Here is a 27,648-nt window from a genome sequence, read left to right on the forward strand (position 1 = left end):
CCCCACCCTCCAGAGAAACTAAGCTCCAGGAGGGCAGGGAGTTTCTTTTCTGTTTAGTTCACTGCTGGATCGAGTACTTAGAACAGTGCCTGAGTGAATGATTGGGGGGAAGGGGGGAGCCCCTGACACTCACCCACAGCCTGGCTTCCTACCTTCTTGGGCTGCTGTGCTGATCTGTCTTGATCCCAGGACATGTTTTCTCTAGCCAGCTGCCCAGACCTGGACCTCCCCCTCCACGCCCGATTTAGCCCCCTTCTTGTCACCAGCATGAGTGCAGGATGCAAACTTGCTTACTGCCAGGCAGACCCTAACGGAAGCCAGGCTGGCCATGAGCTGGAGCAGCCCATGACCCCAGATAGCTTTTGAGAGGTCCTATGTGGCCAGTAGCCCATCCCGCTGAAGAATATGAAACTGAAAGCAAAGCTGGCTTTTAGACCCACAGAGCAGAACTCCTAAATCTTGAATGAACTCCCCTCCCCCCAAATGCCTCCGTTATCTCCAAGGGTGTGTACAATCCCTGAAACACAATAACATGTAATCCATCTGAATTTCAAAAACAGAAAATAAAACACCCTAATAACGTATGGCTGTATGATTTCTTGGACTGAGAGAGAGGGCTGTAACTTGCAAATAAACCATGATGGGGTGTGAAAAATATTGCCCCTGGAGGCAAAAATAAAGGTTTCTAGATTATATGGGCTCTTTGGTGATACTTGTAATCAGTGTTCTCAGCTGTGGGTGGCTACGAAAGCCTTGTTGTGCCTTGACTCCCGTCAGAAGTGCTGGTGTGTGAAGAACCTGGGTTCGAGTCCCGACTCTGTTGTTCCCAGAGACGGCTTGCCTGAAGAAAGTAGGAAAAGGGGCCAGGCCAAGAGAGGGCAGCTGGGGCCTACCAGCAAACTTAGAGGTGCACACGCTGGGCTTCCTTTCTGGGTGAGGGGCTCTGCCCCTCTAGAACCTTATTCTGTGTCAGCCACCTTCCCTGGGCTGTCCTTGATTAGGGAGAATGTACCCCCTGCTCCCCCATCCCACCCTTCCCAGAGCTGCCTGTTCCTCCCAGTGCCTTTGCATCCCAAATTGAAATGAAGGTCGGGAGGCTTTCCCAGCCTCTCTGGGGTGAGGGAGAGGCAGAGAAAGAACGGGAACAGGAGCAAGGGAGAACCGGCAGGGAGCAGCCAAGCTGCTGAGTAGGATGACAGAGGGGAGAGCAGACGGCCCAGCCCACTGGAGGCTCCAAGGCCACGATAACCTGGCCTTCTCAAACGGACTCTGGTTGCTGGTTCAACGCCTTCATTTCTCCTGCAAGTGGGTCTCCAGAGTCAGGCCCCTTGGTTCCTCCGGCTTTGCCACGGGAGTGGGTGTGTGTGCTGTTTGCACACAGCTGAGTGCACAGATCCCACCGTGGGTGTGTTCTTCCGATTTCTACTGTCCTCACTTCTGCCGCCTGTCGGGTGGTGATGGCGGGGCCCGGATGCTGAGGATTCAGGGGCCGGTAAGTGTAAACTATGGAACTGTGCCCAGCACAACAGACCCGCTCTGTGAGTGTCTGCAATTACTAGTGTCCCTTTCCTTTGCTTGTTTTGGTTTCTGGATGGTATGGGAGGGCAGCCCAAGGTCACAGACACCCCGGGGAGAACTTTGATTTGCATCAAGACTCAGTCTCAATCCAGAGCAAAGGTGACCTCTGACCAGTGGCACATGATCTTCCCCTTTGCCCTGGGATCTTTCTGGGTGTGGGTGTCAGAGACGGGCTGAGCTCCCTTCCCTTACGTCCCCCGCAGGGCTTCCTGAGAACCCACCTGGTCTCTCTGGCGTGGGACCTGCTGGGCAACTCCATAAATTCTACTTTCAGGCATCTGGACAAACAAACCTCTGCTGGTTTTTGTTTTGTTGCTTTTTTTTTTGCAAGTAACAATGAACCTTTATGAATGTGGTTCGCAAGGCCAGCTAATACATACCTAAACTTGTGAGGTACCAGCCACTATGGCATGCACAGTTTTATCCAGTTCTTAGCCTAACCCATTTTACAGAAGCACGGAAGAGTCAGGTGACAAGGTTACAAGCCTTGTAACAGGTCAGACCAGGATTCAACTCCAGAATGCTGCATCTTTGGCAAACTGTTATCAAAAAAAATAACACATTTTGAAATACTGGAAAGTGCACCAGTCATAAGCTCATACTTGAAGAATTCTTGCAAAGGGCATGCACTCACCTAACCAGAGCCCAGATCCACAAGCAGATTGCCAGTCACCCCCCACCCCACCCCAGAAGCCTCCCTGTGCTCCCTTCTAGTCATTTCCCGCCCACCACCCTGACCTCCAATATCATAGATTAGTTCTGCTTGATTTTGAGCTTCGTTTAAGTGGAAATATACAGATTCCATTTTCTGTCAGGCTTCTCTCACTTTCCGTAGTGTTTGTGGGATTCGTCCTTGTTGTGTGATGTCATTGGCTCATTCATTCTCACTGCTCTACTGCATTCCACAGTGGTAGTTATCTAGTCTTTCATAACAAATTACGACAAAACAACACACCCTTATCATGTCATAATTTCTGTGGGTCAGGAATCTGACCACTGCTGGAGGTGGGCGGATTTCTGCTCAGGGGCTCTCAGGGGCTGCACCAAAGGGTTGACCGAGGCCAGGGGTCTCATCTGAGACTCAGACGGGGAAGAATCCACTTTCAAGTTCAGGTGGTTGTTGGAAAGATTCAGGTCCTTGAGGCTAGTTAGTTGAGGTCCTGAGGGCCTCATCTCCTCGTTGGCTGTTAGCTGGAGGCCCCCACTCTCTGTTTGCTGGATGGGCTTCTCCCTAAGGTGGCTTGGTTTATGAAAGCCAGTGAGAGTCAATGGGGGGAGAGACGGGTGTTGCCGTCTCATGTAATGTAACCACAGAAATGACATCCCATCACCTTTGCAGCCTTGTGCTAGTTAGAAATAAGGTACAGGTCCCACCTATGCTCAAGGGGAGGGGATTACCCAGAGGTGTGAACACCGGCGATAACTGGGGGTCATTGTATCTGTCTTCGGGGGATACTCCTCCTGGATATACGCCTAGGAGTAGAACGGCTGGGCCATGGAGAACCCAGATGCCCAGCTGTAGAAGATTCTGCCAAACATTCCTCCGAAGGGCTGGTACCATCTACAATCCTTGAGCAGTGTGGGAATGTTCCATCCAGATCACCTGCTTTTCAATACTATCCTCCCCTCCTTACAAAGGGGGTTTGTCCTGGGGTTCCTCAGGACAGGAGGTCCTCAACTTGGCCCCAGATCAGAATCACCAAATTTGGGGGCCACATCTCCAGACTTCATCGTTTGAGAGCTAGAATATGAACTGAAAGGCACGTTCCATGAGGTAGAGATCCCCGTCTTCTTCACTGATCCATCCTTGGTGCCTACAGCAGGCCCTGTAAGTGGCTGGCACTCAGTAACATTTTTTTAAAAGATTTTATTTATTTATTTTAGAGAGAGAGAGAGAATGAGAGAGTGTGTGCCATGCAGGCAGAGGGGCAAAAAGGGGGAGAGGGAGAGAATCTCAAGCAGGCTTCGTACTGAGCGTAGAGGCTGATACGGGGCTCAATCTCATAACCCGGAGAAACCAAGAGTCAGAGGCTTATCGACTGCGCCACCGAGGCGCCTCTACATTTTTTTTTTTTTTTAATTAGTTGAGCAAGTTCAGGCTCTGCGGTTCACACGATAGGCCTCAGAGAGGGTGTGAAACTCCTGAAATCAGGAGGAAACTTGGATGTATCGAAGCCCTGTGTGTTTTTCAGGGAAGAGGGCCCAGAGCCTTAACTAAATTCCTCTCTGGCAAAGGCTAAGAGCCACTGTGATTGGATCCAGTCTGGCTCGGTTATCGGATCACAGGAAGAAACAGCTGGTCCTGGGGAAGGACAGAGCTTAGAAGGGAGGAGAGGGAGAGTGCTCGCTTGGACGGGGCATGAAGGGACACCTTGCCGCATTTGGACTTTTGACCCAGGGTGACTTTGGGTCTGGCTGGCCTAGCAACTCCCCAGTCTTGTGGGGCCCTCCCTGTGTCTGCTCGTTGAACAGCCTCTTCCAGAAGCCTTGATTTCCTTCTGCAGAAGCTGAGAAGAGCCCCACCTTCTCAGAAAGCCTCTCGGTGTATCTAGTTCGAGATGACCTCATCATTTGTCACCCTCTGTCTTGTTTTCTGGAGGTTTCCCAGCATCTCGCTGCTGTCTGCATTCTTTCATCCTTTCAACAGGGCTCCTGTTTTCTGCTTTCGGTCATTCCCGTCACATGCTTTTTATCTTCTTTCCCGAGCAGATCAACCTTGTGCCCCTCTAAGACATTTCTTCTCAAGTTTCCTCTGAATCATTTCGTTTGGGCCAGATAAGGCCAGCTTTTCCTCCTTCCTCCCGGCACTCAACATAGACCCTCTCTTTTCCCCAGAACAACCGTCCTTTCTTTCTGGTCCCTCACTTAGGTCCTCGTCTTTCACCATGTTTTCTGACTTCTCCTGTGAATGGATTGTTTTTTGAAATTCAAGTCTCAAGGATCATCCCCTCTAATCTGGGTCTGAGTTTGGATCACCGTCAAGAGACACAGGGACAGGAATGTTGCTGGGTGGTTAGGCTCCTCGGCAGAAGGGCTGAGCGCTGAAGGGGGTGTCAGAGGGACCTGGGCAGAGAGAGGGAGATACATTCTTCTGCTCTGGGGTGGGACCTGGCCGGAGCGGGGGGCGGGTGCTCAGGAAAGGAACTTTTAAGAAAAAGGAAGCATTTTACCCAAGTCTTGAAGGATGGGTAGGATTTTAGGCAGTAGAGCAGGGAGAGAAGATTCTATGGAAGGAAAGGGCAGTGGGAACAGAGGCTAGAAGACCAGGAATGGGAGAAGCTAAGTATGATCCTGCAGAGTAAGAGGGAAGGCCAGATGCTGAGACTGGAAATGGAGACCCATGCCAGCCCTTACAGATGTTTGTTTGGCTTTCTTAGTGTCTTAAAGACTTGTAAGTAGTTGCTGAAGGGTTTGGTCTCCTGTGGAGTGACAGAGAAACCGAATCCAACTGGAGTCAGCATGGAGCAAAGTCACTAGTTACCACAGACGAAAAGTCTAGAGGGAACAGCTGGGTGCCGGCCCAAGTGATGTCATCAAGCCCTGGCCTCTCTTCAGCTCTCTGCCATGCTTTTAGCCATGTGAGAATCCAAGCTCAGAGAGAATCCCTGTATCATGGACACAAAAGGGCTGCCATAGCTCTGGCCCTTACATCTTCTCATGAATCCGACGGGGGTGGGGGGGATAAGGGAGAGTCTTTTCCCAGAGCTTCCCCCAAAGACTTCACTGCTTCTTGTTTCCTCTGACTGGGGAACAGACCCATTCCTGAGCCTGTTACTGAGGCCAAGCGACTGCTCTGCTCTGACTGGCTGAGGCTTGAGTCACATGCGTCTCCCTGCCTCCAGAGATGGAATCCACACCGTCTCTGAGAGAGTAGTAGGCTGAGACGGGGAGACATGTGGTCCCCAAAGGGGGATCATAACACCATCCTGTTTTAGAAGAGACATCCCGAGCGATGGAAACTGCAGATATCTCTCACAGTGGCCCATGTGTATAGACCATTTTAATTTACATTCAAATCTGGATTAATGCCTTTTCTTGGAAAATGGGAACCTGGGCTGTATTCTTGCATATAGATCAGCAGTCCGTGAGGGCTGAGGGGGCTGCCCTCTAGACACGGTCTGCGTTCTCCCTGCCCACTGCATCACTCACTTTCCTCTCTGGTGACCGGGAGCACTTGGGTTTTTATCCCCAGCATAATTTGATTCTGTAAATAAATCTGTTTCTCCTACCAGAATGGAAATGACCAAAGAACAGGGGTCAGATAGCGCTCCCCATGCTCCCATAAACTCCCGAGGACAAATGCCGACCGTTTTTGATAGTCTCATTCCTTGCTCAGGCGTAAATAACCTCTTTGGGAAATGATTTAGTACGTAATGATTTTAGAAGCTGCATCGGAGCATTCCAGGGTCTGAAGTCCTCGAGGGTGATGGGTGGGTGGGTGTGTGTCTCCGGCCCACTCTGGCTCCCCCTGGCTTGTTTCTCAGATGTGGAGGGGTTTGATTTTGATCTCATTTTGGATTGAACTTAACCTGCGGGAACCCTGAGGGGTCTGACTCCGGGCTGCTTTCCTTTAGGAAAGCTTTTTGTTGGTTTCAGCTGGAAGCCAGGAATGCTAACAACCTGTAACCACTTCCATTTACTTCCTTAGTCTGGAGTTTCCCCACCGAACGCACGGAGTGGAAATGTGAACCTCGGCCGCACGTGGTTCCACGTCCTCAGGGTCTCTGGGTGACAGTCATCTTTATTATTACTGGGGCCATGATTAAATCTTTTTCCCTCCAGACCCACATTGAAAACAGACAGATTGCCTCCTAGCCTCCCTTTTCTGGTAGTCCAGGAAAAAAAAATTTTTTTTAAAGCCCTCTCTTTACCAGGAGGTATAACACCTTTGAGGGTGCTGGCTCAGTCTGGGCATCTGAGACTCGGCAAAGGTCCAAGTCTTACCCTCCCATTTCCAGCAGCTGTTAACATCCCCGTTTGGTACAGAGCTGTTAATTTGTTTATGCCGTGCTTGTAGCTCGCTCTACCTGTGCCGAATGCTCGCATGTTCCTTTGGGGCTGCTTACGTTAAAAAACTGTTTTTATTATGGGACTTTTGAAACATACAGAATAGTAGAGAAAGGCTACAATTCAATGAACTTCCAGTATTCCATTATTTAGCTTCATTATTTTCCTAGTCTTCTCTCATTTTTTTTTCTTCCTTTATTTTTTTTTTTCCTGGTTTAATTTAAAGCAGATCGTGTTTTTTCAGCCACGAATACTTCCTAAGTGGAAGGGAGATTTCCAACCCCCCTTTGCATTACCTGCCATCCTCCACCCCCACACATTATCACACTGAACAATAATTATAATAATTCCTGAATATCATCTAATACCAGTCCATGCTCAAATTTCCCTGATTCTCTCAAAGATATCTCTTCACAGCAGGTTTGTTAGAACAGGATGTAGATAAGATGCTTACTTCCCATTTGGTTGTTGTCTCTGAAATCCCTTTTATTCTGTAAAGGCAACCCCTCCTCCCACCCGCCCCCCACCCCCATTTTCTCAGCCACTGATTTATTGGAGAAACCAAGTCCTTTGTCCTGTAGAATGTCCACATCCCGGATGTGGCTGATTGCTTCCTCATGGTTTCAGTTTACTTGTTCCACTCTTCTCCATGTTTCCAGTGAACTAACAATTAGATCTCGAAGTCTGATTACATCCAAAGTCTTTTTGTTGCCAAGACCACTTCGTAGGTGGTACTGTGTTCTTTCATCTACGTCGTGGGTACATAAATGTCTGTTCATCCCATTTTTTTTAAGATTTTTTTTTTTTTTAATTTGAGAAAGAGAGAGAGATAGCACAGAGGTAGAGTGGGAGGGAGAAGCAGACTCCCCACTGAGCAGAGAGCCCCATGTGGGGCTCAATCCCAGGACCCCGAGATCATGACCTGAGCCAAGGGCAGATGTTGCCAGGCCCGCTGCTCGCCCCATTTTTCATGAGCCAGAGATTGATCTATGGGAGCAGGTCTGATAGACTGAGCCACCCGCCACAAAGTCCCCATCAGCTTATTCCCTCCCAGTAATTTTTTATTTTCATTTTTAATTGTGATAAAATGCACATAGTGTATAATGTACCGTCCTAACCATTTTTAAATGTATAGTTCAGTAGTGGTAGGAATATTACATTGCTGAGTAACTCATCTCCAAAACGTTTTTGTCTTGTAAAACAGCACCTTCACACCCAATAAAGCACAGCTCCCTCTACCCCCTCAACCCCTGACAACCACCCACCTATTTTCTGTTTCTATGAATCTGACTAGGTAGTTGCCTCCTATAAGTGGAATCGTGGAGGATGTGTCTTCTTTTTATGGCCGGCTTATTCCCCAGAGCATCATGTCCTGAAGTTCATCTGGGTTATAGCAGGTGTCAGAATTCTTTTCCTTCTTAATAATATTCCATTGTATGTAGGCACCACATTTTGTTTATCCGTTCATTTGTTGATGGACACTTGGGCTCATCAGCTTTTTAATTAAAAGTTGTAGCCTTTTTTGAGTATCATTCTCTAGATCCACTCTTTCCTTTGACGTTGCTAAGTTGTGATTTTTCTGATTGCTGTCCCTTAGGTAAGTATTAGCTAGAATTCTTTGAGGAAGAAGGGTCTTCCTTCATCAACTATAAACATAAGGGGGGTTTGTTCAGGAGAGGCAAATAGAGGATTGGTTTTCTTTTTTCTTTCTATGTGTCAATATTCAAAGTAAGAAGCAACTGTCAAAGTGACTGATGGGTTTTTAAAAATATCATTAGGAATCTTTGGCTCAAAAATCTGTAGGGGCACCTGGGTGGCTCAGTCACTTGGGCACCTAGTTCTTGATTTCAGCTCAGGTTATGATGTCAGGGTCAAGGGATTGAGCCCTGTGCGGGGCTCTCCGCTCAGTGGGGAGTCTGCTCGAGATTCTCTCACTTTGCTCCTCCCCCCATGCTCTCTCTCTCTCTTCCCCTCTCTAAAATGAATGGATAAATCTTAAAAAAAACAAAACAAAAACAAAAACTGTAGATGTGTTGCAGCCCATCAAAGCCATTATTTGGGTTGATGTTCACACCATGCGATCTCAGGGGTCCGCTGAGATGGGCTCTGTGTCCTTTGTCTTTCCAGGTGGAAACCACACAATATTTAATTATAACCATCCATTTTTGTATCACCTTGGGGTGATACTTTAGGTAAACATCTTTGTCTTAGTTTTCCTTCTCTGTACAAGGAAGTTGGACAAGATGAGTTCTGGAACCATTCCTGCTCAAGATTCTACTTTTTGTGGCATTTTCACATAAGCTGACTCATTCAACTCTCCCAGTCTTGTGACCCAAGGCGATTGTCAACATCCACATTTTACTAACAAGGAAACTACCACCTGAGCGATAATATTTTTTTTCCAATTTCCCATCCTGCATTTTTTCCCACTAGACTTCAAGCTCTGGTTCTCAGACATATTTTGCATCTCAGGGGACTTGTGACGATGTCTGGAGATCTTTTTGATTGTCACACATGGGAGAGGCAACTGTCCTCTAGTTGGGAGAGGCCAGGGATGTTGCTAAACATCTTAAATGTGTAGGACAGCGTGCTCCCCATCCCACACCAACGTCATCCGCCCCAAGTCTTAATCGTGCCGGAGGTGAGAAACCGTGACTTGCATATTCCTTTTAATCTAATGTTTCTTCAGTGAAAGGATGTATAAAAATGTACACATCTGATAGTTCAAGTACACACAAAATACAATGGTGGAACAGTCTGTTCCTAACATATCCACAGAACTTAGCCATTTGCTGTTCTCCTACATTTCCCCTCCAGTCTTATTTCTGGCTCCTATTTTTCCCCTTGAGACGGTTCTATTATTGGCCTAAGGGAAGATTAATGGGCAATTTTTATTGCTTTCAGGCCAATGAGAAAACGTTATGCCTTGATTTTTTTTTTAACTTAGGAAATAAACATCAAAATCAAGTTTATCCCATAGAGCAGTCAGCTTTTTTGCGTCCCATTCCTTTGCCATTTTGATCGATTGAATGGATGTTTTCCATAAACTTAGCATTACCTTGGAAAGTCATTAAAGTTATGGCTCACGGCTTCTCCCCTATCCCTTCTTCTGCTGGATCTGTATTGATTTAAAACAACCCACCTGGAGCTGGAGTGAATTTACCATTGGCAAGTGCTAGAGTGGTGTGTCCTTGCCTATTTGAAAAGTCGATTTGTGACCTAGTACATCAAATTTGATTTTTAAAAAGGCAACTAATATGTCAGAAACAAAAAAAAAGCAGCTTTTTATTTTATTGGTTCAATTTTTCAAGTTGAAGTAAGGCAAATGTACTTATTCGCTTGCTTACATCAAGTATTCACACACTTTCTCTTATAAACACATTTTACAGCTTGTTTAGCTGCTATCACACTGTTACATCATCTTTCCCTCTTTTGTGTTTTGTTAAAGTAGGTGCTAATAATTTTCTTGGCTGGACCCAACCGCCAAGATGATTTCTTAAAATAAGACATCTTGGGGTCCCTGGGTGGCTCAGTTGGATAAGCACCTGCCTTTGGCTCAGGTCATGATCCCAGGGACCTGGGATCGAGTCTTGCATTGGGTTCCTTGCTCAGCGGGGAGCCTGCTTCTCTCTCTGCCTCTGCCTACCACTCTGCCTACTTGTGTTCTCCTTCTCTCTCTCTGACAAATAAATAAAATCTTTAAAAAAAAGATTTAAAATAAGACATCTTGAGGATAAATAGTAAGAACATTCTTGGGTTTAAAATTTCCATGCAGGGTGCCTGGGTGGCTCAGTTGGTTTGAGGGTCTGCCCTCAGATCAGGTTATGATCCTGGGACCCTGGGACCGAGCCCCACATCAAGCTCCCTGGTCAGTGGGGATCCCGTTTCTCCCTCTCCCTCTGCCTGCTGCTCCCCCTGCTTGTGCTCTCTATGAAATAATAAATAAATAAGTAAATAAATAAATTCTGAAAAAAAGTTTCCATGCACCTTTCAAATTTTATACAGTACTGAGCCCAGCTTATCCCTGAGAAGCATGCTATATCACCGACACTGATTTTTTTTCCCCCCCTGAGAAGATTTACATCCCAGAAGATCAGGCCATAAGTTTTGCTTCTCAAATTATATTGTAGTTGTATTATTTTGAAATGAAGCCTTCATTAGTATGCTTTTAAGTAACCTAAACTTTCTTGAAATCTATTTGAGTTTGTAAATACTACTGACTATTCTCTTTCCCACATCCTTTAAATGACAGTTAATAAATTCTGATGGAGAGTTTTAATGCACAGAGCGGGGACTGGGGATGGAGAAAAGGAGGAGAGATCTGTTTAGATCATGCCGTGGGGAATTAGATTTATAGTTCTGGATTGGGGCGGGATAGGAAAATGGTCTTTGTAAAAATGACAGGGTTTTTTTTGTTGTTGTTGTTGTTTTTTAAAGGAAAATCATAAATACCACACTCCAGGGATGAGGTTTGACGATTTGAAGTTTTCTTGGTTTTTGATGGCATTGACATAGGGTGGCCAGGCTCTATCCCCAGGGCCCCCACTGCCCAAGAGAATGGATCTTCCTTTATCTAGGGAAGGATTTGTCAACTTTGGACTATAGACATTCGGGGCAGGATAACTCTGTTGTAGGTAATGCCCTCTGTATTGTAGGATTTAGTAGCACTCCAGCCCCACTAGATGCCGGAAGCAGTGAACCTCCCCACCTCCGCCACTGTTGTATTCCAAATGGCTCCTGGGCAGCAAAGTCAATCCTGGTGGAGAACCACTGATCTAAGGTGAAGATGTTCGGTTCTGGCATTTGTGTGAATGTTTACCATTGTCACCAGGAGCTAAGAATGTGTTGTCATTGTATCTGGGGGCTGGTTGGTTTGTATCAGCGTGTCATCTGTCTGCCTGCCTTCCTCCCATGTGAAGTTGGTTCTCCTCCGAGGTGTCAGGTTCTGGACCATCTTGTGATCTTTGTGATCTTTTGCTGGAGCCCTCACTGGTGATCTTTGACCTGAATGCCACACAACAAGGGAGCTAATGGACCGCTTTGCCCATGAGGTGTAGGACTTTGGACATGTCTCTTGTCTGTTTTGGGCCTGATTCTCCCGCTGTAGGATTTCTGGGTTTGGCTCAATCACTATTCCTTATGGGGTGTTCCAATGAAAAAGGACCATGGAAGAGCCTTTGTGGGGAAGAAAGGTAGTGTGGCCAAATTGGTATGGGGAGTGCTAGATCCTGCAATATCTGCTTGGAGATTTATAACGTGCATAAGCATGTGAGATGCTTTCTAGAATTCTCTGCACCCAGATCTCCATGTACCTCACTCCCCACTTTTCTCCAATGTTACTTCCCCAGAGACTTTTCTAATCACCCACCGGCAATGCTCTAGTGTTTCATCTTTCTTTACACGAATGCTCATTTTCTGACATTATGGCTTAAGTATTTATTTCTTTGTTTATTGTCTGTTTCTCTGCACCCAGAATCTAGCCTTGGTGTCAACAGGGACTTGGTCCATTTGTTTGCAGCTGATCCGTATCGCATGTGGCACATAGTAGATGCTTAGTAAAAATGTGTTGTTTCACTTGTGGATTTCCAAATGAATTTAATCAGGGACTTTTTCACTTCCACTCATTAAAGTCCAGGGAAGCAAACTTGGGAATCAACAAGGGAGACCGTCTCTAAATCCTGAAAGCCGTGGCCTCCTAACATTCACTTTCTTAGGACAAGCCACTCAGTTCTAAAGGTACCAAAAATCTGGTATTAGGCTGGAGAGCAAACAAAATGGACTGACTTGTCCACTATCCATGACGGGAGTTGCCATCTGGTGAACTGAGGAAGAGAGCGCCCTTTTGCCTCAATGATCTTTTGTGGCTCCCCTTTGTCAGAACTGTAACCGGTCTGAGAAAAGTGGGGGGAAAAACCTAACAAACAAACAAACAAGAAACAAAAACAAAAACCAGGGTTAGGTGGAACGCCCACTATGTGCTCAGCACTGTTTATGATGCAAAGGCCTTGCCTGTCTTCAAGGACTTAGGCTAAATTTAGGATCAGATCTCAAAAGGGGGTTTTCCGGGGGACAAAGCATCTCTTAAAGAACCCAAGGGCTGGGCTGGGCTTCCCACGGAACAAAGACCACGGACCAGAAATCTATCTGCTTTGCTCACCTGTGGCCCATCACGATGGCGCCCAAACCGCCCCCTAATCCCTGAGACTCCATCACCCAGTGATGTCTCCATTCACTGCAGGACCAATTCCTGAGGGGGCAGGGCCTAGCCCAGCTCAGCTTCTGATTGGTTCTCCTGGGTCAGATGGACAGTGCTCACGTGACACCAATATGGCTGCTGCGGTGCCTCCTCTTGGGCGGGTTGGGAGTGCCAGCTGGAATTTTTCCTCTGTTCTTTCTTGGCTCTGGGGCTATTTAATAGGCTCAAGAACAAGTGGGTGGTTTCTTTAATTTTCTCCCGTATTTCTGTCCTTTTATGTTTACTTTAAGAACAGTAACATGATGAAAAGGAAAGGACTAGGGGCTTTATTCTGGCTTTTAGCTGCCTCCCCACCTTTTTCTTTTTTTTGAGTCAAAACAGAGAGGGCCCTGATCTGGACCAAGGAGCAAATAGGATGAGCGTGCCTTGGGGAATTTTGAGGGGAAGGTGGTCCCCTGCTTTGACAGGTGGTTTTAACTTAATATTGCAGATGAATTTTTTTTTTTTTTTTGGCCTCGTCACTGTTCAGGTCTCCAGCCCACAGCCAACATTCCCAGCTAACATTCTCTCTGCCCTCTTGTATACAAAGGTGAACCATGCTCTATATGCTGCATGCAACAAATTCCCACAGACCTGTCAGCCTAAAATAATAGAAATGTATCTTCTCATGGTTCTGGAAGAGGGAAGTACAAAACTGGCATCAGCTGGGCCACAAGGTTGCAGTCCCTTGGATGCGAAGGGGGCAATCCCCTTCCCTCCTCCAGCTCCAGGGCTGCTGGCTGTCCCTGGCTTGCAGATGCACCAGTCTAGCCTCTGTGTCCGTGGTCACACTGCTTCCTCCTTTTCTCTGCGTGTGCTGTCCCCCAGCTCTCACTTGCAAATGCACTTGTGGATGGCATATAGAATTCACCGAAGATTCCAGGATATCCTCGTGTCAAAACCCTTAATGCAATCACACCTGCAAAACCTTTACCTTGTAAGGTATCTTCCACAGGTCCTAGGAATTAGGTCTTGATTATCTTTTAGGGGTTACCATTCAGCCCACTACAAGCCCCAAACCTTTCTTCCCCCGAGAAGGGTGTAGGCTGGGCAGATTCTCTGGCAAGATGATTTACCAGAGCCCAGATTAAGGGCCCTTTCTGACATTTGTAAACTTGCTATTCTCCTTTTCTTTTTTAAAGATTTATTTATTTATTCTGGAGGGGGTGGGGGCTAACTCCCTGCTCTACTCCGGCCTCTGCTAGGGGCTCACTCTCGCCACCCTGAGATCATGACCTGAGCCAAAGTCAGGAGTCGGAGGCTTAACCAGCTGAGCCGCCCAGGTGCCCTGCTAGTCTCCTTTTCTTTTTCCTCCTGTTTTGTCTTCCCACCAGGAAGCTTAAAGACTCACAGAAGAACAAACCCAGCCCCCAGATACATGGAGAGCCACAGCGGGGCTGTGGAGTGGCCTGTGACGAGATCAGGCCCCTGGGGTCTTAGCCACAAGCAGTTTCCTCCTAATAGATGGATTTGCATAAGGAAAGCGAAAGGTGGGAATTTAGGGCCTGCTGCCAATCCCGAGATAAAGAGGTGATTTCCCTCCCTACCTGCGGCCCCTTGTCTACTTAGGAGCTTTTAGGAAACATCCAGGGCCTCAGAATTCACTCTTCTCCCAGCCATGCAGACTCTACATCATGCTCACCAGTACCAGGAAGGCACCCCCCGACTCAGGCACTTCCCAGACTCCCACTCCATGGTCAAGACCCTGGTCCCAGACGTCACGGCCTCAGCAGTCAGCAATCCCCTGGGCATCCTCATTAGTTGAACTGCTTTCCCCCGGTTCCACAGGCAGGTACTGGGCCTCCTGCATGAGGACGCGCTCATCTAGCCTTTCTGAGCATACAGCCCTCGTCACTCTCTCTGGGCTGGGTCTCAGGAGGGGGATGCTGGGAGGGCGTTTAGGAGGGTAGGAGCTACTGTCTAAAGGGCCACCACGTTCTGTTGGGCATGTGGGTCGACAGGGCAGCCCCGGCTCTTGGGAAGCACAGATCCTCCTTCGAAGTCTAGAAAAGCTCTTGACATTGAATGGCACAGTAGAGCGTTTAAAGACCTCAGGCCCTGGAGCCAGACCGGGCTCAGGCTCCAGGCCGGCTGCTTGCTAGCGATGTGACATGGGGCACTTGAACCTAAGCCTCTGGAAGCTAACCTACAAAATGGCAGTGATACCAGGATACAGATGAAATGGGCTAACACGTGTGAAGTACTCACAGCACCTGGCAATGGAAAGTGTTTTGTGCAGATTAGCAGCAATGAAGACCATCAGGGATATTTGTCCTAAGCAAGTCAGTATTGGAAGAGCTGCTACAGTAACTCAGCGCCCAAAGGTACTACATATAAAATATTTTATTATAAAAAGCTCACTTGCACGGCATTTTAGAAGGGATAAAATATCTCATACAGCTTTCCTTTTTCACCCTTGAAGCAGTTGGTTCGTGGAGGGCCCGAGGCCCGGTAATGCCTAAGATCAGAGTCTCTATGATTCAGGGGTTCTGAACAGCGTTACGGGGCCTCACCCCCACACCATCGATCAGCCTCTTGTTTCGCTTCATTCACGGGAGAGCCCCACGTCCTTTCTAGAAAACTGAGTCACATCTCCTGCCCACAGCTCAGGCAGGACTCCGGTGAAGAAAGCGAAGGCCTATCTTGTTTTCTTTTTGAAACAAAACAGTCCTAGTGGAAGCAAAACAAAATCACAACCTAAACCAGCTGCTGGCATCCTTTCCGGATTGGAAAGAGATGTGTTGTCGCCAACAACTCAGAGTTGGGGAGAAACGACAGGGAAGGTGCGTACCCTGTGCCCCCGACGGGGTCCACATCCCAGATCTGAGGCAGAAGCTCCTTCCAGTGCACCTGCTGCGTAAGGTCCCACGGATATCCGTCAGTCCCTAGTAACCGGATCCCCCCCTGCCCCTCCCCGCACCCCCTGCCCCCACCCACATCAGTCTGTGTACGTTTGGCCCCTCCGCTTCTCCACTGCAGCTGAAGTGGCTTCACTGGGGGTCCGTGGTGTGGAGGGTGAGCGACCGGAGGGACACACCTGAATGGTGCTGTCAGTCAGGTGGCCTGGCATCAGAAGCCTTCTCCTGGACTTCGTCGTACTGTGGTGGCGGAGTCAGAGGTTCGATGGAGGGAGGAGGGACGTTCTTGTCCGGCAGGTTGATCCTGAAGTCTTTAAGGTGAAGCTTTTCGGATTTAATCCTCCGAACCTTCAGTGGCTTTAGGCGTTTGGCCAACTTGGAGTTCTGCCTGTCGGGTGGATGCCCCGGGCTGGTCTCCGCGTTGGCCCTGGCAGCCGTGGGGCTCGTTTCATCAGGCCCAGTCAAGGACTCATAGGAGGGGAGAGAGATGCTCATCCTGGGGTTCTGGTCCACTTCCCTCGCTTCCGAGTAGTTGGTGTTCATCACTTCCTCGTAACTGGGGACGTAGTACCTGGAGGAGGCCTCCTCCTCCTCCTCCTGGCTGCAAGGCAACAAGTAACAACAGAGAGTGTTAGCAGGCACTCCGCCATATCTGAAATCACGAGGGGATGAACTCTGGATCCTGTGTCGGCCCCGGGTCCTCATATACCGGACTTGGAAACAACCAGTGGGTCCCAGAAGTAACCAAAGCTAACACTTCAACTGTGTGCAAGGAGTTGGGTACTCTGCTAATTACTCTGACACGGATCAACCCGTCTCATCTTCCTAACAACACAATGAGTTAGGTACTATTTTTATACCCATTTTATGGATGGGTAAACAGGTCTGTCAAGGTTATATGACTTGGTCATATACTTGGGAAGTGGGAGATCAGGAACTAAACGCCACCCTCAATGACTACACTGGACAGTCTGGAAGTGTTAACACAAGGAAGTGTGAAACCCCCTTTGCTTTTAAGCCTCATCCTTAACCACATGCCGGATGGGCTGCTCTGGTGCCAAGCTGGGTCCTTTGGCCGAAGGCTACATAAATACACATGAACCAGCTGCCAGCCTGAAGCAAAGTGGTTGTTCCCAGGGAGAGAAGGAATTTCTGGTATAAAATTTGTAAGTATTTCAAGTTATTCTGTAATTTTATCTCCAAATTCACTGTAAGGCTCGAAGGTCTTATCCTCAGATGTAGTCTCCTTTGACTGCTGAAAGAGAAAACCAGAAAGTCAGGGTGATTTTTTGGTTTTGTTTTTACACATGTGCAGGGAATAGTGCCATTAGTCATAGTCCAGGACTCTGCACTTGAACCTGTAGGGTGATAACGGCCAACATCAGCTCCTCCCTGTGTGTCCCGGCCTTTCTCTCACTTCAATTGGGCATGCGTGTGCTCATGGCTAGGGTGGGTAATTAGGGATGACTGATTTTCCTTCTTTGTTCTTTCCTGTATTTCTTAAGTCTTCTAGAATATGCATGCATGATCTTTTATTCTCAGAAAATGGGTTTCGTTTTTCCAAACTAAAAACAACTCCCTCCCCGCTAGAAAGATGACAAAGTTGCAGAAAATCTAAACAATGCCAAAAAACCTCAGAACACCACCCCATCTCCTTCCACCTGGAGACAGGCACTGTTAACACGCTGTTGTACATCTTTCCAGACCTCTCTCTAATCCCACAGCTGCAACATTTGATGTGATTAAGACCTTCCCAAAGAGGCTGTGGTGCTACCTCCTTTTCCCACCGTGGAGCATATCGTCCCACGATAGCAAATATAGGTCAGCTATGGCTGTGCAGAACGCCACCAAGGAGGCGTGCTGTAATTTCGCCCGAATGATGGATATTTAGGTCGCTTGCTCAGTTTTTGCTGTCCTAAGCAATGTTCTGATAAACCTAAGGGCACAGATTCCTTTGTACTTGCATGATTTTTCCTCCCAAGGGTAAACTCTTAGGAACGGAACAGAGAGGGACACACATCTTCAATACCTCCTCCCACTGCCTCTTCAGAAAGGCTGTGTCAGTCACTGCCCCCATCAGTGACCCATTTCCCTACAGCTCTCCAACACCAGGGGCTGCCTGTCCTGGCCATGAAGACAGGCAAAGAATGATGACACCTTTCCTTGTTTGCATTTCGTGACTAATGAGGTGGAACATCTACTGTCTGAACATTCTATGAGATGCTTCCTTGTATCCTTTATCCGTTTTCCTACTGGTGTGCTCATCTGTCACATTCCTTTGCAAGGGCTTCTTCTAGTAGGGATGTTAACCTTCATCATGTGTTCCCTGATGTACCGCTTATCTCTTAAACACGTCTGTGGCATTTTTGTTTAAACAGAACACTGCTTCCCAACCTTTTCAATACAAAGCATGCACACACATTGGGGCGCCTGGGTGGCTCAGTGGGTTAAGCCGCTGCCTTCGGCTCAGGTCATGATCTCAGGGTCCTGGGATCGAACTCCGCATCGGGCTCTCTGCTCAGCAGGGAGCCTGCTTCCTCCTCTCTCTCTCTGCCTGCCTCTCTGCCTGCTTGTGATCTCTCTCTGTCAAATAAATGAATTAAAAAAAAAAAACCTGTACAAAGCATGCACACACAGCCCATCTGGAGACTCTGGCTGTCCTGGGCCCCGTGTAGCTTCCCGGCGGGTGTCAGAATCTTGATACACTTGTCATCCATTCATACCGCATTACTGGGGAAACTATAGAACTATAAAGTTACTTGGAAAATTATAAACTGCTTTTCAGAGCCTCAGTGGGGGAAAGTGGGAAGGCAGAGTATCCTAGACTAAAATAATCTCATCAGTGACCCCTAGGAATGTGTGTGTGTGTGTTTGCGTGCGTGTATTGATCCCCTGGTCCGAGGGCGGTCGGCCTGTCCTCACCTGTCTTCCTCCGGGGCATGCGGCTCGACCCCCTGCTGGTGCTGGATGTGGGCCATCTCCTCGCCTTGCCTCTGCTTCCTCTTGTCCCGGATGCTCAGGCAGATGGAGAGCAGCAAAAGCATCACCCCAGCCCCGACCAGCACGTAGGCCACGGAGAAGGTCTTGCTCTTGAGAATGCCGCTGCCTATCTCCGTCTTGTTGTTCCCCTGAGCGGTCGGCTTTTCGTGGGTGCTGAACCCGGGCACCAGGTTCCACATGGCCATGATGACCCCAAGAACCAGCATCCCCAGGCCGATGGCGGTCAGTGCATAGTGGGAGCCGTTGGCCTTCGACTGGGCCATCATGCCAGTGGGAGCAGGGCGAGGCCCGGTGCAGAGAAAGAAAATGAACAAATGGGAGCAGCAGCAGCAGCAGCAGCAGGAACAACAAAAACCCCTTCAATGCACGGAACAAAATCCCTAGTGCCGCCCTAAAGACACAGCGGCTGATCTCCCGAGGGACGGTTTCCAGCAAATTTGACGCATCCTGTGTGGACAGCTGCAGCCGAGAGGTCTGGAAGGAAAGCAGAGAAAGAGAGGAGGATCAGTTCGGATTCCGGACGCTTTTGTGAACCCAGCGCCTGCTCTCCTGAAGGAGTTATGGAGCAGGACCGAGCTGCGGGCTCCGGCCGGGCCGCTGATGCATTCCAGATGTCTTACGTGGGGCGCTCGGCTCCTTCTGTGAGCCTGCAGAAGGAGGGCTGGTCCGCCCACCCCACCCGAAAAGGAAAAGCCAGACCTTTCCATGCAGGAGACCAGAGAGGTCAGTGCTCCGGGTCCTGAAAACATTTTGTGGAATTTAAGGAAGCGCAGGGCAGTCTCAGCGGGCACGAGGTCCAGCGAGGAGCGCCAACGACGGCGTGCATGAGCCGTGGTCAGTAGCCCAAATGACCTGGGCGACGGGCATCGGTCGGGGATACATCCCGGCGCACACAGCCTAGGGGCTGGTCCCCACCCTTCATGGCTCCCCATCTCCTGCAGTAGAAAATCTGGGCTCCTGGAGTCATGCGTGTGACCGCCTCTCACCCTCATCTCTCACCTCGCCCTTCTCTGCACAGCCTCCTCCAGCATTTCTGCAGTTCTCTGCGCCCCCCCCCTCACCCCCAGCTTCCCCTTTTGTGGGCTGCTACAGGCCACCAGTGGCTACCGTGCCCAGTGTCTCTCTTGCCATGACACATCTCTGTGCCTGGAACAAAGCGGGGCTCCAGATATGTCCGCTGAAACATCACTGAATGAAATGAACAGAGGCCACCTGAAGCCATCTGGGGGACTAGTCTCCCTCCAGCCACATGGAGTTTTGCTTTTCTTAAAGGGGCAGAAGCCTCCCTGTTTCCCATCTTAGCTGCGGTGCCCAGCTGGACGAGAAACCCTCTTCCCATGAAGCGACTCAGAGACCTTGTGCTCAAGGGAGCAGCCCACCGTCTGGGGATCCTACAACCATGTGTGGGCTGGGAGAATGAGCCAGATGAACAAGTCACCTGAAGGTTTAGCTCAGAACACCTCCAGGGGCCAGGAGGACCAGCGAGCGGGGCCCTTCTGGGCTAACCGCTCTTCAATACATTATTCCCAGGACAGTGACCTTTGCAGAATAGCAAAGCCTGACAGATGTTTGGATGGGCAAGGACCTATTTTCAATGCTGCATTCCTTCCGATCTTTCCAGAGGGACGGCTAACCAGGCCACTTGAAATCCAATGCTGCAGAGATATTTTCTCATCAAACAACGGGCTCAATCTGAAAGTGCCCACTTTGTTAAAAAATACTCTAAATATATTTGGGATAATATCCTTTGTCAGCTTGAGGTCTGTTCTTTCTTTCTTCTTCACGCCACAGATATTTCCTGCACATCTGCTAAGCAGCATTAGGCACTGGAGGTACACCGGTGAGGAAGCGAAGGGTTAGTGGGGCTTCCTGGCCATCAGGAAAAGGTCTGCAAGGAATAATGACAAAGTGGGAAGAAAGTCTAGAAACTGTGGCACTTGGTAGGTGGGTGTCTTCACTCGGGCTGGAGGGGCTGTGGAAAGTCTCTGTGAGAGAGAGAAGCCCCACTTCACATAATAGGGTCTGCACCCGGATTGTGCTATGCTATGTGCAGACATGCATCCCTACTATACATGTACACTCATGTGTCAACATGTATGTGTAGGCAGCAGGGCACTGAACAAGGATCCCATCTCACTGCAGACAAGTTGCTGGGGGTCAGCTGAAAAGCCTACAAAACCCAATGAGGGTATCTGTTTCCCAAATATCACTCACAGCCAGCGCAGGAAAAGATGAGTGGTTTAGCAGTTTTGTGGAATGGATCGAAGACAAGGCCAGAGGAGGAAGATGGCTTAGGGGTGTGGAGGTGCAGCCCGAGGCTGGGGAGGGAAGCAGGAGATGAAAAAGCCCATGCCTGAGCACCTGCTAGGGGCCCAACAGGGAGGCCTTGTCCCTGGGAGGCTGATGGTGTGTTCTCTTAACGGGCGACTGGGGCCACTGGAACCTTCTACCCTTCCTGCTCGCTCCACTCAAGCTTTGCCTTACCTGTCATATGAGTAAAACAGGCCCTAGAGGAGACTCACTGACAGAGATGAAAATGTCAGGATTCATACATTTGGGCCTGTTAAATGGTCAGTGATGGAAAACAGGCAATAATATCCGGTGTGGGCAATGGTGCTAGGATAAGCGATTTCATACAATTTTTCTGGATGGGAAGTGCTGCCATTGATGGATCAGAAGTTTCAAAAATGCTTATACCCTTTGGCTTCGTAATTCCAACTTCTAAGAATTAGGTACACGCCAAGGATATTTATCGTAGCTTTGTAGCAGTGAAAAAATAGAAATTATTTAAGAAGCCCATAATCTGAATCTGGTTAAATGAAATACAGTACATGTACTTGTTAAACTATGGTTTCAAGCCGGCTTAGGATACGTTTTAAAGTCAAACAAACAAAAAAACCAAAAACCAGTATGTTCAGTGTGATTCTAATTTTTTAAAAATTCTATAAAAAGATCTGTACACACGAATGCATAGGAAGGAAGACCAGATAATCCTCCTTATGTTAAAATAAATAAGAGACAAAAGATTTTCGTATGTACAAACACACATGTAAAAATCTTGGACAAGGGACACATTTCAAATTTAGCAATGAATTGCTTCAAAGAAGAGAGAGGGCTTGGGAAGTGTACCTGTTACTCTGTTTCTGTATTTTGGACTTGTTACAATCAGAAGGTGTTGCAAGGTACCATAACTTGGTGGTTCAATGTGAATTTCAGAACCAGGCTGCCTAGCTCACATCCTCACTCTGGACTTTCCCAGCTGTGTGTCTTTAGGCAAGTTACTCAACCTCTCTGTGCCTCAGCTTCCACAACTACAAAAATGGAGACAAAAGCCTTCTGGTATTCACTCATAGGGGAGTTATGATAAGTGAACGAGAAAACTTACATAAAATACTTAGAATTATATGTGACCAGCACATAGTAAATTCTTCTAGAAAGGTTTGTTCTTTAATATTATTTCAAACTTGCATTCTGGGGCACCTGGGTGGCTCAGTGGGTTAAAGCCTCTGCCTTGAGCTCAGGTCATGATCCCAGGGATCGAGCCCCACACATGGGGCTCTCTGCTCAGTGGGGAGCCTTCCTCCCTCTCTCTCTCTGCCTGCCTCTCTGCCTACTTGTGATCTCTGTCAAATAAATAAATAAAATCTTAAAAAAAAAAAAAAGCTTGCATTTCTAATGGGGTGAGACCACCCATGGGGTGGGGGCAAAAATTCATTCTTGGGGATGGTATAAAAATAGTCTTACGCATTACGATGGTTTGTGGCCCGCCACAATGCATTAACAGCCACACAGGATACCTGCACTCTTAAAATTTCATGGGGGCAGGGATGAAGTGGGGGGATTACAAAAACGATGTCTAAAAAGACTCTTTAGGGGACAATATTGGGAGGGGGAAGGCTGAGAAACACTAGTTAATGTTTCATATTAAATTTCAAAATACTCAAATTATGCATTCCATGGTCGTCTTAGTTGTTTTCTGTGCGCCGGGATTACAGTGATTTTTATTTTCTTTTTCTTACTGGGAGAGTAAGAACTGGAAACACAGAAACGTGTATGTGTTGCTTTTAGAATCAAAAAAATGAAATGAAGGTTTTGGTGTTTTGGGGCTCATGGCAGGGTCATGTGCTCAGGGGTCGTTTAAACTTGTCCATCGATTCCGATCGATTCTGCCCTCTCCCTCTGAAGTGTGGGACCCCGGGGGGGTGCTCCCCAGGGTGTGGGACCCAGCCCGGAGCTGCAGCTGCTGGCTGTTTATCTCATTTCTGGCTTGTTGACCTATGTTATATTTAGTAAGGTGTTCTTTCCCTTTCAAAAATATGGAAAGAAGCTAATTTTGTGCTAGAGGATTTGGACCACATAGTTTCCAACACATCCCTAAAACAGAGGAGCCTTGGCGGGCAGACTGGGGTCCCCGCTCTGCCAGACCCACCTCTGGCTGGACGCATCGCAGCTCAGGTTCAGGGTGGCCCTAAGGGATAAATGAGTGATCCTATACCTGGATTTTCAAGAACAGTGGTTAACTAGTTAACTAGTCTTAACTAGTTAAGAGAGGTACCCTAGTTAAGAGAGGTAACTGTTGTTACCTGGCTTGAAAACAACTCTTCATGCTAAACTCTTGAGTTAGGGACCCACCTGTAAAAAACCAGAAACACAGCTTTCTAAGTAAGCTGTGAACATTTCCATGTGAGGGGCTCATGGGGGAGGAATGTGTTTTCTCTGTTTTTTGGGGGGCAGGGGTTGGGGGGGCATAGGTTGGGCTGTGTGGTTGGGACACATAGTGAGAAAAGTTGTATCAGAAGAAGCCAAGATTCTGTACCAAAAAGTGGGGCCACAGAAGGATGACAGTCTGGTAGCTGTGTTTACCAGAACTTTCTGTGGTTTCATCCATCTTGCACAGGTGCCCCTGAGGCTTAAAAGAAGAGGAAACATTCCCCCAAGTCATTTGATGAGGAGTGTATCATCTTGATACCAAACCAAACAAGGACAAGGCAAGAAAGGAAAATGACGGGCCAATCTGATCTGTCTACACACAGACAAAAATCCTAAACAAAATGCCAGCAAATAGAATCCGACAATGTGAGAAAGGAATGCACCCACGTCCTAGAGGAGAACACAGGCAGCAACCTCCCGTGACCTCCACAGCAAGCAACTTCTTGCTAGACACGTTGCCAAATGCAAGGGAAACAGAAGCAAAAATGAACTATTGGGACAAGATAAAAAGCTTTGCACAACAAAGGAAACAATCAGCAAAACCCAAAGACAGCCTATGGAATGGGAGAAGATATTTGCAGAGGCCTTATCAGATAAAGGGCTGGTATCCAAAAATCTATAAAGAACTTATCAAACTCAACACCCAAAGAACAAATAATCCAGTCCAGAAATGGGCAGAAGACATGAACAGACATTTCTGCTAGGACATTCCAAATGGCCAACAGACACATGAAAAAAATGCTCCACATCACTCGGCATCAGGGAAATCCAAATCAGAACCACAATGCGATACCACCTCACACCAGTCAGAATGGCCAAAAAGTAACACGTCAGGAAAGGACAGATGCTGGCGAGGATGCGGAGAAAAGGGAACCCTCCTACACTGTTGGTGGGAATGCAAGCTGGTGCAGCCACTCTGGAAAACAGCATGGAGGTTCCTTGAAAAGTTAAAAACAGAGCTACCTTCCGACCCAGCAATCGCACTACTGGGTATTTACCCTAAAGATAAAAATGTAGTGATCTGAAGGGGCACGTGCACCTGAATGTTTATAGCAGCAATGTCCACAATAGTCAAACTATGGAAAGAGCCCGGATGTCCACTGACGGACGAAAGGATAAGGAAGATGCGGTATATATAATATAATGGAATACGACTCAGCCATCACAAAAATGAAATTTTGCCATTTGCAATGACATGGATGGAACTAGAAGGTATTATGCTGAGCGAAATAAGTCAATCAGAGAAAGACCAGTATCATATGATCTCATCCATATGTCGAATTTAAGAAGCAAAATAGAGGAGCATAGGGAAAGGGAGGGAAAAATAAAACAAGACAAAAATCAGAGAGGGAGACAAACCGTAAGATACTCTTAACCATACAAAACAAACTGAGGGTTGCTGGAAGGGAGAGGGGTGGGGGATGGGGTAACTGGGTGACTGGCATTAAAGAGAGCACGTGATGTAATGAGCACTGGGTGTTACATGTAACTGATGAATCTACCTCTGGAACTAATAATATACTATATATACTATTAGTAGATTATAGTATATAATAAATACTATATCGCATATGATAATATATGTTATGTATATGTTAATTGAATTTAAATAAATTAATTTTTAAAAAGAGAAGTACATAATACATCACAATCAAGTTGGGTTTATCCCAAGAATGTAGGCTTGGTTCAACATTAGAAAATCAAATAAGGCCATGCACTCGGAAAGGATAAGCCATGACAGCTTTCTCCTGTGGATTAGCACATAGCCGAGAATATGAGTCACCTATCGCCATGGGCACCAATGTGGCCCATTCTGACAAACGTGACATTGAACAGAAAAGCAAATGCAGCATGTTTCCATTTATGTGAAGTTCCAAACCAGGTAAAACCAAACATATGGGTGTTTATTTATTACATTATTCCTTACACTGCACAGGTGCCTTATAGAGAGCCTTGTCACTGGCCAAATTACTTTGCAATAGGAATTTCCGACACCCATCAATACCTTTCCACCACTCTTAGCATAAATTCCAAACTCCTTTGCTGTGGCCTCAAGCCCCACCAGATTGGATTGGCTCCTGCCTTTCTCCGATCTTCTCTCTTGGCTCACCAACCCTCCATAGCTTCTGTACTATTTTTCACCCACACCAAGCACATTCTGCCACAGGGCCTTTGTACTTGCTGTTTTCCATGCCTGAAACACTCTTCCTTCTGTCTCTTTGGTGTGGCTACTTCTTTACTCAAATGCCACCTCCTCAGTGAGGATTTCCTTAACTATTCTATATAAAATGTCCTTCTGTTACCCAGCTAGTCTTAAGCCCCATGCTTGGTTCCTTGAGGACATTTCTTCCCATGGTTGGGTGACATTACCTCACAATCTCTAATAGTATTGTTTCGCTTTCTTGTTGGCTCCCTGTCTCCCCCAGTGGAGTATAAACTCCCTGAACCAAAGTTCTTATTAGGGAACTGAACAGGTGCTTAATAACTATTGGTAGCATGACTTTCTGGCAAGTTAAAAAGTTTGACTAATGTCCTGTATCAATTTGGGGAAATTCCTAGTCCACAGTTGGCGCCAAGGGGGAGAGGATGAGTTCGAGCAACTTTCTGGAGGATCCGTACGCACACGACTTGCCAGCAACATGGAGAGGGGGCCAGGCTAAATGTGACCTCCATTCTGACCCGAGAAAGTGACTCTATCAACATTTCCTGGGGCACCTGGGTGGCTGAGTGGGTTAAAGCCTCTGCTTTCGGCTTAGGTCATGATCCCAGGGACCTGGGATCAAGCCCTGCATCAGGAATCTCTGCTCAGCAGGGAGCCTGCTTCCCTTCCTCTCTCTCTGCCTGTCTCTCTGCCTACATGTAATCTCTGTCTGCTTCAAATAAATAAATAAAATCTTAAAAAAAAAAAAAATTTCCTGATGGGAGTCTGAGGTTTCAGCATTCCCTGGTGTTCCCAGGCAGAAGTCGGCAGGGCTGAGAGTCCCAAGCCTCCCTCCTTTTGGGCAGCTGCTGTCTTCCCTCCCACCAGCACCCTGGGTTGACCAAAGCCAGCAGGGATTTCCGAGGCAGGGTGGACAGTCACAGCTCTGTTCATTTGAGCACCCCGCCTGGCTAAGACCCGGACTGGAGTCTCTGTGAACCTAATGTGAAGACAATGCTTTGAATAACATTGAAGAAAAGAAAGAAAGAAAGAAAAAATGGTGCTGTCCTAGCTGAGGCAGAGCAAAGGGTTCCAAGTGATCGCCAAGCCTTCCCTTGTCCCGTTCCAGCTGAATCCCAGAAATTCTATAGGGATCATCATCTAAGACCCCTGCATGGCCATCGAGCTTGCCTTGTGGCCCTGGAAGGTGCGGTGTCAGAGGTGCCTGGCCCAGCCCTGCTGCCTTTCCTGCCTTTCGTGGGAGGGCATCTCAGCAGCCCGAGGTGCCTGGCAGCTTGACCAGTCCCCAGGACAAAGAGTCTCCTTGACGGGTCTCCCTGTGCCCAACCTCTGCCTGCCAAGCTGCATAATTGGGAAAGGGATCCTGAGCTGCATTCCCAGGGAACCAGGCCGCACTCCCATCACAAAAGAAGAACTCAGTGGGGGCCCTCTGGGCCAAGTTGCAGCCAGTAGTCACTTTGGTCACCAAGTTCTGGTCCCAGGCGGGGAGGATGGGAGGAGAAAGGCGCTGGGCCATCCCCACCGCTGCTGCCCTAGTCCTGCCTGGGAATTTCAGGCCACCTCCCCAGCAACCAAGGGCAAAGGTGTCAGGTTCCCGTTCTTTGAGAATGAGTTCTTGAAGCTTGAGCACTCAGGAAAAATGAAGATCACCTTGCAAATGAGTCATAAAGGGAGAGGGGAGGAAAGAGGGCTGCCCGGGCCAGATAGAGCTGATGGGGTAAAAGGAAAGAAGGGATGTGAAGGAGTCTGCAGGCCCAGCGGTAACTATAGGAATAGTAGCAGAAGCACCAGCCAGTCAAGGAAGGATTAGCCCCATTATCTCTGAGTCTCAGAGAGGTTATGTAATTTGTCTCAGGTCACGCAGCTCAAGGCAGCAGGCAAGATTCACAATCAAATCCCGCTGAGTTTGCAGTGCACCTCCTTCCCTCGCACCACACCCCTCCCCGGGCAGGGCCCCTCCCCAGGCAGGGCCCCTCCCCAGGCAGGGTGGGCAGGCCAGCCGTGAGCACTATACTTTATTCTCAGAGATATTTTGTCCCAGAAGCACCAGGCATACCAGCTGTGCCTTTCTTTGAAACTGGCTTTCTAGAGAATTCAAC

General features: G+C 47.9%; 1 protein-coding gene across 5 annotated transcripts in view; it reads right to left on the minus strand.

The window, feature by feature from the left end:
- Positions 1 to 15,145: 15,145 nt before the first annotated feature.
- The window catches only part of TMEM51 (transmembrane protein 51), a 56,121-nt gene continuing 43,618 nt past the window's right edge, over positions 15,146 to 27,648 (minus strand). For 3 of the 5 annotated variants that reach the window (XM_047727086.1, XM_047727090.1, XM_047727088.1), the window contains exons 2-3: positions 18,601 to 19,152; positions 15,146 to 16,279 (exon numbers count right to left, since the gene is read on the minus strand). In XM_047727086.1, coding sequence (XP_047583042.1) covers positions 15,871 to 16,279; positions 18,601 to 18,944 — 753 coding nt within the window. In that variant the 5' untranslated portion in view covers positions 18,945 to 19,152 and the 3' untranslated portion in view covers positions 15,146 to 15,870. Of the gene's footprint in view, positions 16,280 to 18,600; positions 19,153 to 20,116; positions 20,386 to 23,261; positions 23,284 to 27,648 lie in introns of those variants that run through there. The other 2 variants (XM_047727089.1, XM_047727087.1) reach the window with 2 other exon arrangements.

This window comes from Lutra lutra, chromosome 4 (genome assembly GCF_902655055.1).
Source record: "Lutra lutra chromosome 4, mLutLut1.2, whole genome shotgun sequence".
Classification (NCBI taxonomy): Eukaryota; Metazoa; Chordata; class Mammalia; order Carnivora; family Mustelidae; genus Lutra; species Lutra lutra.